The 13,099-nt window shown below is 43.7% G+C and overlaps 1 protein-coding gene across 3 annotated transcripts in view; it reads left to right on the forward strand.

The window, feature by feature from the left end:
* The first annotated feature begins 9,355 nt into the window (after positions 1–9,355).
* Positions 9,356–13,099, forward strand: part of CPXM1 (carboxypeptidase X, M14 family member 1) — a 153,370-nt gene continuing 149,626 nt past the window's right edge. For all 3 annotated transcript variants that reach the window (XM_073562826.1, XM_073562827.1, XM_073562828.1), the window contains exon 1: positions 9,356–9,689. In XM_073562826.1, the coding sequence (XP_073418927.1) occupies positions 9,440–9,689 (250 nt within the window). In that variant the 5' untranslated portion in view covers positions 9,356–9,439. The remainder of the gene's footprint in view (positions 9,690–13,099) is intronic.

Here is a 13,099-nt window from a genome sequence, read left to right on the forward strand (position 1 = left end):
TCTCTGATCTGTATGTAATTTCTCTAGTGCCATATGTAATCTGTAACCTCTCCAGAGCTGTATGTAATCTTTCATCACTATAGAGCTGCATGTAATCTGTAATCTCCCCCAGCTGCATGTAATCTGTAATGTCTCCAGAGGTGTATGTATTCTGTAATCATCTCTGACCTGTGTGTAATCTGTATTCTCCCCAAGACTGTATGTAATCTGTAAACTCTCCAGATCGGTATGTAGTCTGTAATCCCCCAGAGCTGTATGTAATCCATAATCTCTCCACGGCTGTATGTAATCTGTTATCTCCTCTGACCTGTATGTAATCTGTAAACTCTCCAGAGCTGTATGTAATCTGTAATCTCTCCAGACCTGTTTGTAATCTGTAATCTTCTCAGAAATGTATGTAATCTGTAATCTCACCAGAGCTGTATGTAATCTGTATGTAATCTATAATCTCCCCAGACCTGTATGTAATCTGTAATCTCCAGAGCTGTATGCAATCTGTAATCTCCCCAAAACTGTAGGTAGTCTGTAATCTCCAGAGCTGTATGTAATCTGTAATCTCCCCACACCTGTATGTAATCTGTAATCTCCCCAGACCTGTATGTAATCTGTTATCACTCTAGAGCTGTATGTAATCTGTAATCTCCCCACAGCTGTATGTAATCTGTAATCCCACCAGAGCTGTATGTAAAATGTATTCTTATCTGACCTGTATGTAATCTGTAATCTCCCCAGACCTGTATGTAATCTGTAATCTCCAGAGCTGTATGTAATCTGTAATCTCCAGAGCTGTACATAATCTGTAATCTCCCCAGAGCTGTACATAATCTGTAATCTCCCCAGGGCTGTATGTAATCTGAAATCTCTCCAGACCTGTATGTAATCTGTAATCTCCAGACCTGTATGTAATCTGTAATCTCCCCCAAAACTGTATGTAATCTGCTTTGTAATCTCCTCTGACCTGTATGTAATCTGTAATCTCCCCAAAGCTGTATGTAATCTGTAATCTCCAGAGCTGTATGTAATCTGCAATCTCCCCATACCTGTATGTAATCTGTTATCTCTTCTGACCTGTATGTAATCTGTAATCTCTCCAGAGCTGTATGTAATCTGTAGTCTCTCCAGACGTGTATGTAATCTCTCCAAACCTGTATGTAATCTGTAATCTCCAGAGCTGTAAGTAATCTGTAATCTCCCCAGGTCTGTGTGTAATCTGTAAACTCCAGAGCTGTATGTAATATGTAATCTCTCCAGACCTGTATGAAATCTGTTATATCCAGAGCTGCATCTAATCTGTAATCTCCCCAGACCAGTATACAATCTATAATATTCTCTGATATGTATGTAATCTCTCTAGTGCCATATGTAATCTGTAACCTCTCCAGAGCTGTATGTAATCTTTCATCACTATAGAGCTGCATGTAATCTGTAATCTCCCCCCAGCTGCATGTAATCTGCCCAGGACTGTATGTAATCTGTAAACTCTCCAGATCGGTATGTAATCTGTAATCCCCCAGAGCTGTATGTAATCTGTAATCTCTCCAGGGCTGTATGTAATCTGTTATCTCCTCTGACCTGTAAACTCTCCAGAGCTGTATGTAATCTGTAATCTCTCCAGACCTGTTTGTAATCTGTAATCTTCTGAGAAATGTATGTAATCTGTAATCTCACCAGAGCTGTATGTAATCTGTATGTAATCTGTATTTAATCTATAATCTCCCCAGACCTGTATGTAATCTGTAATCTCCAGAGCTGTATGCAATCTGTAATCTCCCCAAAACTGTAGGTAGTCTGTAATCTCCAGCGCTGTATGTAATCTGTAATCTCCCCACACCAGCATGTAATCTGTAATCTCCCCAGACCTGTATGTAATCTGTTATCACTCTAGAGCTGTATGTAATCTGTAATCTCCCCACAGCTGTATGTAATCTGTAATCCCACCAGAGCTGTATGTAAAATGTATTTTTCTCTGACCTGTATGTAATCTGTAATCTCCAGAGTTGTATGTAATCTGTAATCTCCAGAGCTGTACATAATCTGTAATCTCCCCAGAGCTGTACATAATCTGTAATCTCCCCAGGGCTGTATGTAATGTGAAATCTCTCCAGGCCTGTATGTAATCTGTAATCTCCAGACCTGTATGTAATCTGTAATCTCCCCAAAACTGTATGTAATCTGCTTTGTAATCTCCTCTAACCTGTATGTAATCTGTAATCTCCCCAAAATTGTATGTAATCTGTAATCTCCAGAGCTGTATGTAATCTGCAATCTCCCCAGACCTGTATGTAATCTGTAATCTGCAGAGCTGTATGTAATCTGTAATCTCTCCAGACCTGTATGTAATCTCTAATCTCCTCTGACCTGTATGTAATCTGTAATCTCCCCAGACCTTTATGTAATCTGTAATTTCCCCAGACCTGTATGTAATCTGTAATCTCCACAGACCTGTATGTAATCTGTAATCTCCCCAGAGCTGTATGTAATCTATAATCTCCCCAAAGCTGTATGTAATCTGTAATCTCCAGAGCTGTATGTAATCTGTAATCTCCCCAGACCTGTATGTAATCTCCCCAAACCTGTATGTAATCTGAAATCTCCAGAGCTGTATGTAATCTGTAGTCTCTCCAGACCTGTATGTAATCTCCCCAAACCTGTATGTAATCTGTTATCTCTTCTGACCTGTATGTAATCTGAAATCTCCAGAGCTGTATGTAATCTGTAGTCTCTCCAGACCTGTATGTAATCTCCCCAAACCTGTATGTAATCTGTTATCTCTTCTGACCTGTATGTAATCTGTAATCTCTCCAGAGCTGGATGTAATCTGTAGTCTCTCCAGATCTGTATGTAATCTCCCCAAACCTGTATGTAATCTGAAATCTCCAGAGCTGTATGTAATCTGTAATCTCTCCAGACCTGTATGTAATCTGTAATCTTCCCAGGCTTGTATGTAATCTGTAATCTCCACAGACCTGTATGTAATCTGTAATCTCCCCAGACCTGTATGTAATCTGTAATATCCACAGACCTGTATGTAATCTGTAAAATCCCCAGGAATGTATTTAATCTGCAATCTTTCCAGACCTGTATGTAATCTGTAATATCCAGAGCTATATGTAATCTGTAATTTCCAGAGCTGTATGTAATCTGTAAACTCCCCTGGAATGTATGAAATCTGTAATCTCTCCAGACCTGTATGTAATCTGTAATCTCTCAGACCTGTATATAATCTGTAATCTCTCCAGAGCTGTATGTAATCTGTAATCCCCTCAGAGCTGTATGTAATCTGTAATCCTCTCAGACCTGTATGCAATCTATAATCTCATCTGATCCGTATGTATTATCTCTAGAACCATATGTAATCTGTAATATCTCCAGAGCTGTATGTAATTTGTAATCTCCAGAGCTGTACATAATCTGTAATCTCCCCAGACCTGTACATAATCTGTAATCTCCCCAGGGCTGTATGTAATCTGAAATCTCTCCAGACCTGTATGTAATCTAAAATCTCAAGAGCTGTATGTAATCTGTAATCTCCCCAGACCTGTATGTAATTTGTCATCACTCTAGAGCTGTATGTAATCTGTAAGCTTCCCACAGCTGTATGTAATCTGTAATCCCACCAGAGCTATTTGTAATCTGTATTCTTCTCTGACCTGTATGTAATCTGTAATCTCTCCAGAGCTGTATGTAAACTGTAATCTCCATAGCTGTATATAATCTGTAATCTCCCCAGACCTGAATGTAACCTGTTATCTCCTCTGACCTGTTTGCAATCTGTAATCTCCTCAGAGCTGTATGTAATCTGTAATCTCTCCAGAGCTGTATGCAATCTGTAATCTCTACAGAGCTGTATGTAATCTGTGATCACTCTACAGCTGTATGTAATCTGTAATCTCCCCCCAGCTGTATGTAATCTGTAATGTCTCCAGAGATGTATGTATTCTCTAATCTTCTCTGACCTGTATGTAATCTGTAATCTCCCCAGAGCTGTATGTAATCTGTAATCTCCCCAGGCCTGTGTGTAATCTGTAATCTTCCCATACCTGTATGTACTCTGTAAACTCCAGAGCTGTATGTAATCTGTAATCTCTCCAGACCTGTATGAAATCTGTAATATCCAGAGCTGTATGTAATCTGTCACCTCCCCAGACCTGTATGCAATCTGTAATATTCTCTGATCTGTATGTAATCTCTCTAGAGCCATATGTAATCTCTCCAGAGCTGTATGTAATCTATAATCTCCCCAAAGCTGTATGTAAAATGTAGTCTCCAGAGCTGTATGTAATCTGTAATCTCCCCAGACCTAAATGTAACCTGTTATCTCTACTCTGACCTGTATGTAATCTGTAATCTCTCCAGAGCTGAATGTACTCTGTAATCTCTCCAGACCTGGTTGCAATCTGTAATCTCTCCAAAGCTGTATGTAATCTGTAATCTCTACAGAGCTGTATGTAATCGAGATGTAATCTGAATATAATCTGCAATCTCCCCAGACCTGTATGTAATCTGTAAACTCCAGAGTTGTATGTAATCTGTAATCTCCCCAGACCTGTATGTAATCTGTAAACTCCCCAGACCTTTATGTAATCTGTAATCTCCACAGACCTGTATGTAATCTGTAATCTCCCCAGAGCTGTATGTAATCTATAATCTCCCCAAAGCTGTATGTAATCTGTAATCTCCAGAGCTGTATGTAATCTGTAATCTCCCCAGACCTGTATGTAATCTCCCCAAACCTGTATGTAATCTGAAATCTCTTCTGACCTGTATGTAATCTGTAATCTCTCCAGAGCTGTATGTAATCTGTAGTCTCTCCAGATCTGTATGTAATCTCCCCAAACCTGTATGTAATCTGAAATCTCCAGAGCTGTATGTAATCTGTAATCTCTCCAGACCTGTATGTAATCTGTAATCTTCCAAGGCTTGTATGTAATCTGTAATCTCCCCAGTCCTGTATGTAATCTGTAATCTCCACAGACCTGTATGTAATCTGTAATCTCCCCAGACCTGTATGTAATCTGTAATATCCACAGACCTGTATGTAATCTGTAAAATCCCCAGGAACGTATTTAATGTGCAATCTTTCCAGACCTGTATGTAATCTGTAATATCCAGAGCTATATATAATCTGTAATTTCCAGAGCTGTATGTAATCTGTAAACTCCCCTGGAATGTATGTAATCTGTAATCTCTCCAGACCTGTATGTAATCTGTAATCTCTCAGACCTGTATATAATCTGTAATCTCTCCAGAGCTGTATGTAATCTGTAATCCCCTCAGAGCTGTATGTAATCTGTAATCCTCTCAGACCTGCATGCAATCTATATTCTCATCTGATCCGTATGTATTATCTCTAGAACCATATGTAAATCTGTAATATCTCCAGAGCTGTATGTAATTTGTAATCTCCAGAGCTGTACATAATCTGTAATCTCCCCAGACCTGTACATAATCTGTAATCTCCCCAGGGCTGTATGTAATCTGAAATCTCTCCAGACCTGTATGTAATCTAAAATCTCAAGAGCTGTATGTAATCGGTAATCTCCCCAAAACTGTATGTAATCTGTAATCTCCCCAGACCTGTATGTAATTTGTCATCACTCTAGAGCTGTATGTAATCTGTAAGCTTCCCACAGCTGTATGTAATCTGTAATCCCACCAGAGCTATTTGTAATCTGTATTCTTCTCTGACCTGTATGTAATCTGTAATCTCTCCAGAGCTGTATGTAAACTGTAATCTCCATAGCTGTATATAATCTGTAATCTCCCCAGACCTGAATGTAACCTGTTATCTCCTCTGACCTGTTTGCAATATGTAATCTCCTCAGAGCTGTATGTAATCTGTAATCTCTCCAGAGCTGTATGTAATCTGTAATCTCTACAGAGCTGTATGTAATCTGTGATCACTCTACAGCTGTATGTAATCTGTAATCTCCCCCCAGCTGTATGTAATCTGTAATGTCTCCAGAGATGTATGTATTCTCTAATCTTCTCTGACCTGTGTGTAATCTGTAATATCCCCAGAGCTGTATGTAATCTGTAATCTCCCCAGGGCTGTGTGTAATCTGTAATATCCAGAGCTGTATGTAATCTGTCACCTCCCCAGACCTGTATGCAATCTATAATATTCTCTGATCTGTATGTAATCTCTCTAGAGTCATATGTAATCTGTAATCTCTCCAGAGCTGTATGTAATCTATAATCTTCCCAAAGCTGTATGTAAAATGTAGTCTCCAGAGCTGTATGTAATCTGTAATCTACAAAAGGAAATTTTCTGCTCACCCCTCTTCACTCCTTATCACACCTCCGACGCACGGAAACACCCTGACCCGGGTGTATAGTGCATGCACAACATAGAAAAAGATTTTCCAGCGTCTCCAGGAGATAAAATAACAATTGCTTTATTGAAAATATAAAATCTTCTTACCATCAAGTAAAAACAACATAAAGAGGCATATGGAGGGGAGCACTTTCCTACGCGTTTCACCCTGAAAGGGCTTAATCATGGAATTCAGGGTGAAACGCGTAGGAAAGTGCTCCCCTCCATATGCCTCTTTATGTTGTTTTTACTTGATGGTAAGAAGATTTTATATTTTCAATAAAGCAATTGTTATTTTATCTCCTGGAGACGCTGGAAAATCTTTTTCTATGTTGTGCATAATCTGTAATCTCCCCAGACCTAAATGTAACCTGTTATCTCTACTCTGACCTGTATGTAATCTGTAATCTCTCCAGAGCTGTATGTAATCTGTAATCTCCCCAGACCTAAATGTAACCTGTTATCTCTACTCTGACCTGTATGTAATCTGTAATCTCTCCAGAGCTGTATGTACTCTGTAATCTCTCCAGACCTGTTTGCAATCTGTAATCTCTCCAGAGCTGTATGTAATCTGTAATCTCTACAGAGCTGTATGTAATCGAGATGTAATCTGAATATAATCTGCAATCTCCCCAGACCTGTATGTAATCTGTAAACTCCAGAGCTGTATGTAATCTGTAATCTCCCCAGAGCTGTATGTAATCTGTAATCTCCAGAGCTGTACGTAATCTGTAATCTCCCCAGAGCTGTATGTAATCTGTAATCTCCAGACCTGTACATAATCTGTAATCTCCCCAGGGCTGTATGTAATCTGAAATCTCTCCAGACTTGTATGTAATCTGAAATCTCAAGAGCTGTATGTTGTCTGTAATCTCCAGAGCTGTATGTAATCTGTAATCTCCCCTGAGCTGTATGTAATCTGTAATCTACAGAGCTGTATGTAATCTGTAATCTACAGAGCTGTATGTAATCTGTAATCTACAGAGCTGTTTGTAATCTGTAATCTCCCCAGACCTGTATACAATCTATAATCTCCTCTGATCTGTATGTAATCTCTCTAGAACCATATGTAATCTGGAATCTCTCCAGAGCTGTATGTATTATGTAATCTCCAGAGCTGTACATAATCTGTATCCTCCCCAGAGCTGTATGTAATCTGCAATCTCCCCAGGGCTGTGTGTAATCTGTAATCTCCCCAGACCTGTATCTAATCTCTCCAGAACTGTATGTAATCTGTAATCTCCCCAGACCTGTATGTAATCTGTAATCTCTCCAGACCTGTATGAAATCTATAATATCCAGAGCTGTATGTAATCTGCAATCTCCCCAGATCTGTATGCAATCTATAATTTTCTCTGATCTGTACGTAATCTCTCTAGAGCCATAAGTAATCTGTAATCTCTCCAGAGCTGTATGTATTATCTCCAGACCTGTTTGTAATCTGTAATCTCCCCAGACCTGTATGCAATCTGTCATCACTAAAGAGCTGCATGTAATCTGTAATCTTCCCCCAGCTGTATGTAATTTGTAATGTCTCCAGAGGTGTATATATTCTGTAATCTTCTCTGACCTGTGTGTAATCTGTATTCTCCCCAGGACTGTATGTAATCTGTAATCTCTCCAGATCTGTATGTAATCTGTAATCCCCCAGAGCTGCATGTAATCTGTAATCTCTCCAAAACTGTATGTAATCTGTAATCTCCCCAGACCTGTATGTAATCTGTAATCTCCAGAGCTGTATGTAATCTATAATCTCCCCAAAACTGTATGTAATATGTAATCTCCAGAGCTGTATGTAATCTGTAATCTCCCCACAGCTGTATGTAATCTGTAATCCCACCAGACATATATGTAATCTGTATTCTTCTCTGACCTGTATGTAATCTGTAATCTCCCCAGACTTGAATGTAACCTGTTATCTCCTCTGACCTGTATGTAATCTGTAATCTCTCCAGACCTGTTTGCAACCTGTAATCTCCTCAGAGCAGTATGTAATCTGTAATCTCTCCAGAGCTGTATGTAATTGGGATGTAATCTGAATATAATCTGTAATCTCCCCGGACCTGTATGTAATCTGTAATCTCCAGAGCTGTATGTAATCTGTAATCTCCCCAGAGCTGTATGTAATCTGCAATCTCCAGAGCTGTATGTAATCTGTAATCTCTCCAGACCTGTTTGCAACCTGTAATCTCCTCAGAGCTGTATGTAATCTGTAATCTCTACAGAGCTGTATGTAATCGAGATGTAATCTGAATATAATCTGTAATCTCCCCGGACCTGTATGTAATCTGTAATCTCCAGAGCTGTATGTAATCTGTAATCTCCCCAGAGCTGTATGTAATCTGCAATCTCCAGAGCTGTATGCAATCTGTAATCTCCCCAGACCTGTTTGCAATCTGTAATCTCCTCAGAGCTGTATGTAATCTGTAATCACTACAGAGCTGTATGTAATCTGTATGTAATCTGTAATTTCCCCAGACCTGTATGTAATCTGTAATCTCCCCAGTCTTTGCAGTCCTCTCTGTGATGTCTCCAGACTTGTGTGTAATCTGTAATCTCTGCTGTCCTCTCTGTGTGTAATCTGTGACCTGCCCCATGCCATGGAGCCCTTGTGACAGCGGCCTGGTCCTGATGGAGCCGCTACCCTTACTCTGTGTATGGTAAGTCCCCACTGCAGACCCCGTTGCAGTGGCAGATGCCATGCATGGCTCAGTGCTGCCCCCTGTGGTTGGGGGGGGTGTTACACCATATATCATGTTACCTATGTATTGTCAGGACTGTGAGGTCCGCACCCTCCTGTACTGCGCTGCAGACTATGTTGGCTCTGTGTTATGATGTCACCTGTCACAATGATTGACATCTGTCCCCCGACATCCATAATGAATGGAAGCCTCAGTGTCATGCCAGGAGCTGATGCTTTACACTGCAGGCGGTGGGGAGAGGGCTGCATTGTGAGTTCAGCTCCCCTCTGGAATTACATGGAATTTGAGGTGGGGGCTGGGAGCTTGGCGAGGAGGAGGAGGAGGAGGAGGTGAGATTGGGGGAGAGGACGGCTGAGGCTTCAGTGCAGCCGAGTTTTCCTTTACAAACCCTGGAGTTGAGGTCAGTAGAGGACCAGTGACCATGGACCGGACCCCCGTGCTGCTGTCAGTCCTCTGTGCTGCTGTTATCACATGTGGGGGCTCCACTGCACCCCCAAACATCACCGCCACCCTGGTCTTCAAAATCAGCAACCAGACCCAAAGCCGGAGCCCCTCCAGCACTACAGGAGCCAGTGGGACCGCGCAGCCCTATGTCAGCGAGGACCTGGACGAGCCGGTCCCCAAGAACAGAAGACTGAGGCTGTCGGAGGAGAAACCTGCAGACAAGACAGGTGAGGATGAGGCGAGAGCCCTGAGCGATCCCGACCGCCTGCACCCTGCCCGGCTGCGCTGACCGTGCACTAAGCGCTAAGGTCTCACTGGGGTACGCTAGCATGTGTCCTATACAGGATCTGCAGACACGGTGCGATATGCGATATCAGCAGACACGGTGCGATATGCGATATCAGCAGACACTGTGCGATATGCGATATCAGCAGACACGGTGCGATATGCGATATCAGCAGACACGGTGCGATATGCGATATCAGCAGACACGGTGCGATGTGTGATATCAGCAGACACGGTGCGATATGCGATATCAGCAGACACGGTGCGATGTGTGATATCAGCAGACACTGTGCGATATGTGATATCAGCAGACACGGTGCGATGTGTGATATCAGCAGACACGGTGCGATGTGCGATATCAGCAGACACGGTGCGATGTGCGATATCAGCAGACACGGTGCGATATGCAATATCAGCAGACACGGTGCGATGTGAGATATCAGCGGACACGGTGCGATGTGCGATATCAGCAGACACGGTGCGATATGCGATATCAGCAGACACTGTGCGATATGTGATATCAGCAGACACGGTGCGATGTGTGATATCAGCAGACACGGTGCGATGTGCGATATCAGCAGACACGGTGCGATGTGCGATATCAGCAGACACGGTGCGATATGCGATATCAGCAGACACGGTGCGATGTGAGATATCAGCGGACACGGTGCGATGTGCGATATCAGCAGACACGGTGCGATATGCGATATCAGCAGACACTGTGCGATATGTGATATCAGCAGACACGGTGCGATATGCGATATCAGCAGACACGGTGCGATGTGCGATATCAGCAGACACGGTGCGATATGTGATATCAGCAGACACGGTGCGATATGCGATATCAGCAGACACGGTGCGATGTGCGATATCAGCAGACACGGTGCGATATGCGATATCAGCAGACACTGTGCGATATGTGATATCAGCAGACACGGTGCGATATGCGATATCAGCAGACACGGTGCGATGTGTGATATCAGCAGACACTGTGCGATATGTGATATCAGCAGACACGGTGCGATATGCGATATCAGCAGACACGGTGCGATGTGCGATATCAGCAGACACGGTGCGATATGCGATATCAGCAGACACTGTGCGATATGTGATATCAGCAGACACGGTGCGATATGCGATATCAGCAGACACGGTGCGATGTGCGATATCAGCAGACACGGTGCGATATGCGATATCAGCAGACACGGTGCGATATGTGATATCAGCAGACACGGTGCGATGTGTGATATCAGCAGACACGGTGCGATGTGTGATATCAGCAGACACGGTGCGATATGTGATATCAGCAGACACGGTGCGATATGCGATATCAGCAGACACGGTGCGATGTGTGATATCAGCGGACACGGTGCGATGTGTGATATCAGCGGACACGGTGCGATATGCGATATCAGCAGACACGGTGCGATATGCGATATCAGCAGACACGGTGCGATGTGCGATATCAGCAGACACGGTGCGATATGCGATATCAGCAGACACGGTGCGATATGCGATATCAGCAGACACGGTGCGATATGAGATATCAGCGGACACGGTGCGATGTGCGATATCAGCAGACACGGTGCGATGTGCGATATCAGCAGACACGGTGCGATGTGTGATATCAGCAGACACGGTGCGATGTGTGATATCAGCAGACACGGTGCGATATGAGATATCAGCAGACACGGTGCGATGTGCGATATCAGCGGACACAGTGCGATGTGCGATATCAGCAGACACGGTGCGATATGAGATATCAGCAGACACGGTGCGATGTGCGATATCAGCAGACACGGTGCGATATGAGATATCAGCAGACACGGTGCGATATGCGATATCAGCAGACACGGTGCGATATGCGATATCAGCAGACACGGTGCGATGTGCGATATCAGCAGACACGGTGCGATGTGCGATATCAGCAGACACGGTGCGATGTGCGATATCAGCGGACACGGTGCGATGTGCGATATCAGCAGACACGGTGCGATGTGTGATATCAGCAGACACGGTGCGATGTGTGATATCAGCAGACACGGTGCGATATGAGATATCAGCAGACACGGTGCGATATGCGATATCAGCAGACACGGTGCGATGTGCGATATCAGCGGACACGGTGCGATGTGCGATATCAGCAGACACGGTGCGATGTGTGATATCAGCAGACACGGTGCGATGTGTGATATCAGCAGACACGGTGCGATATGAGATATCAGCAGACACGGTGCGATGTGCGATATCAGCAGACACGGTGCGATGTGTGATATCAGCAGACACGGTGCGATATGAGATATCAGCGGACACGGTGCGATGTGCGATATCAGCAGACACGGTGCGATGTGTGATATCAGCAGACACGGTGCGATGTGTGATATCAGCAGACACGGTGCGATATGAGATATCAGCAGACACGGTGCGATGTGCGATATCAGCAGACACGGTGCGATGTGTGATATCAGCAGACACGGTGCGATGTGAGATATCAGCGGACACGGTGCGATATGTGATATCAGCGGACACTGTGCGATATGTGATATCAGCAGACACGGTGCGATATGTGATATCAGCAGACACGGTGCGATGTGCGATATCAGCAGACACGGTGCGATATGTGATATCAGCAGACACTGTGCGATATGTGATATCAGCAGACACGGTGCGATATGTGATATCAGCAGACACGGTGCGATATGTGATATCAGCAGACACGGTGCGATGTGTGATATCAGCAGACACGGTGCGATGTGCGATATCAGCAGACACGGTGCGATGTGCGATATCAGCAGACACGGTGCGATATGAGATATCAGCAGACACGGTGCGATATGAGATATCAGCAGACACGGTGCGATATGAGATATCAGCAGACACGGTGCGATATGTGATATCAGCAGACACGGTGCGATGTGCGATATCAGCAGACACGGTGCGATGTGTGATATCAGCAGACACGGTGCGATGTGTGATATCAGCAGACACGGTGCGATATGAGATATCAGCAGACACGGTGCGATGTGCGATATCAGCAGACACGGTGCGATGTGTGATATCAGCAGACACGGTGCGATGTGAGATATCAGCGGACACGGTGCGATATGTGATATCAGCGGACACTGTGCGATATGTGATATCAGCAGACACGGTGCGATATGTGATATCAGCAGACACGGTGCGATGTGCGATATCAGCAGACACGGTGCGATATGTGATATCAGCAGACACTGCGATATGTGATATCAGCAGACACGGTGCGATATGTGATATCAGCAGACACGGTGCGATATGTGATATCAGCAGACACGGTGCAATGTGTGATATCAGCAGACACGGTGCGATGTGTGAT

The sequence above is a fragment of the Dendrobates tinctorius genome, unplaced genomic scaffold (assembly GCF_039654945.1).
Source record: "Dendrobates tinctorius isolate UK_male_01 unplaced genomic scaffold, ASM3965494v1 ptg000367l, whole genome shotgun sequence".
Classification (NCBI taxonomy): domain Eukaryota; kingdom Metazoa; phylum Chordata; class Amphibia; order Anura; family Dendrobatidae; genus Dendrobates; species Dendrobates tinctorius.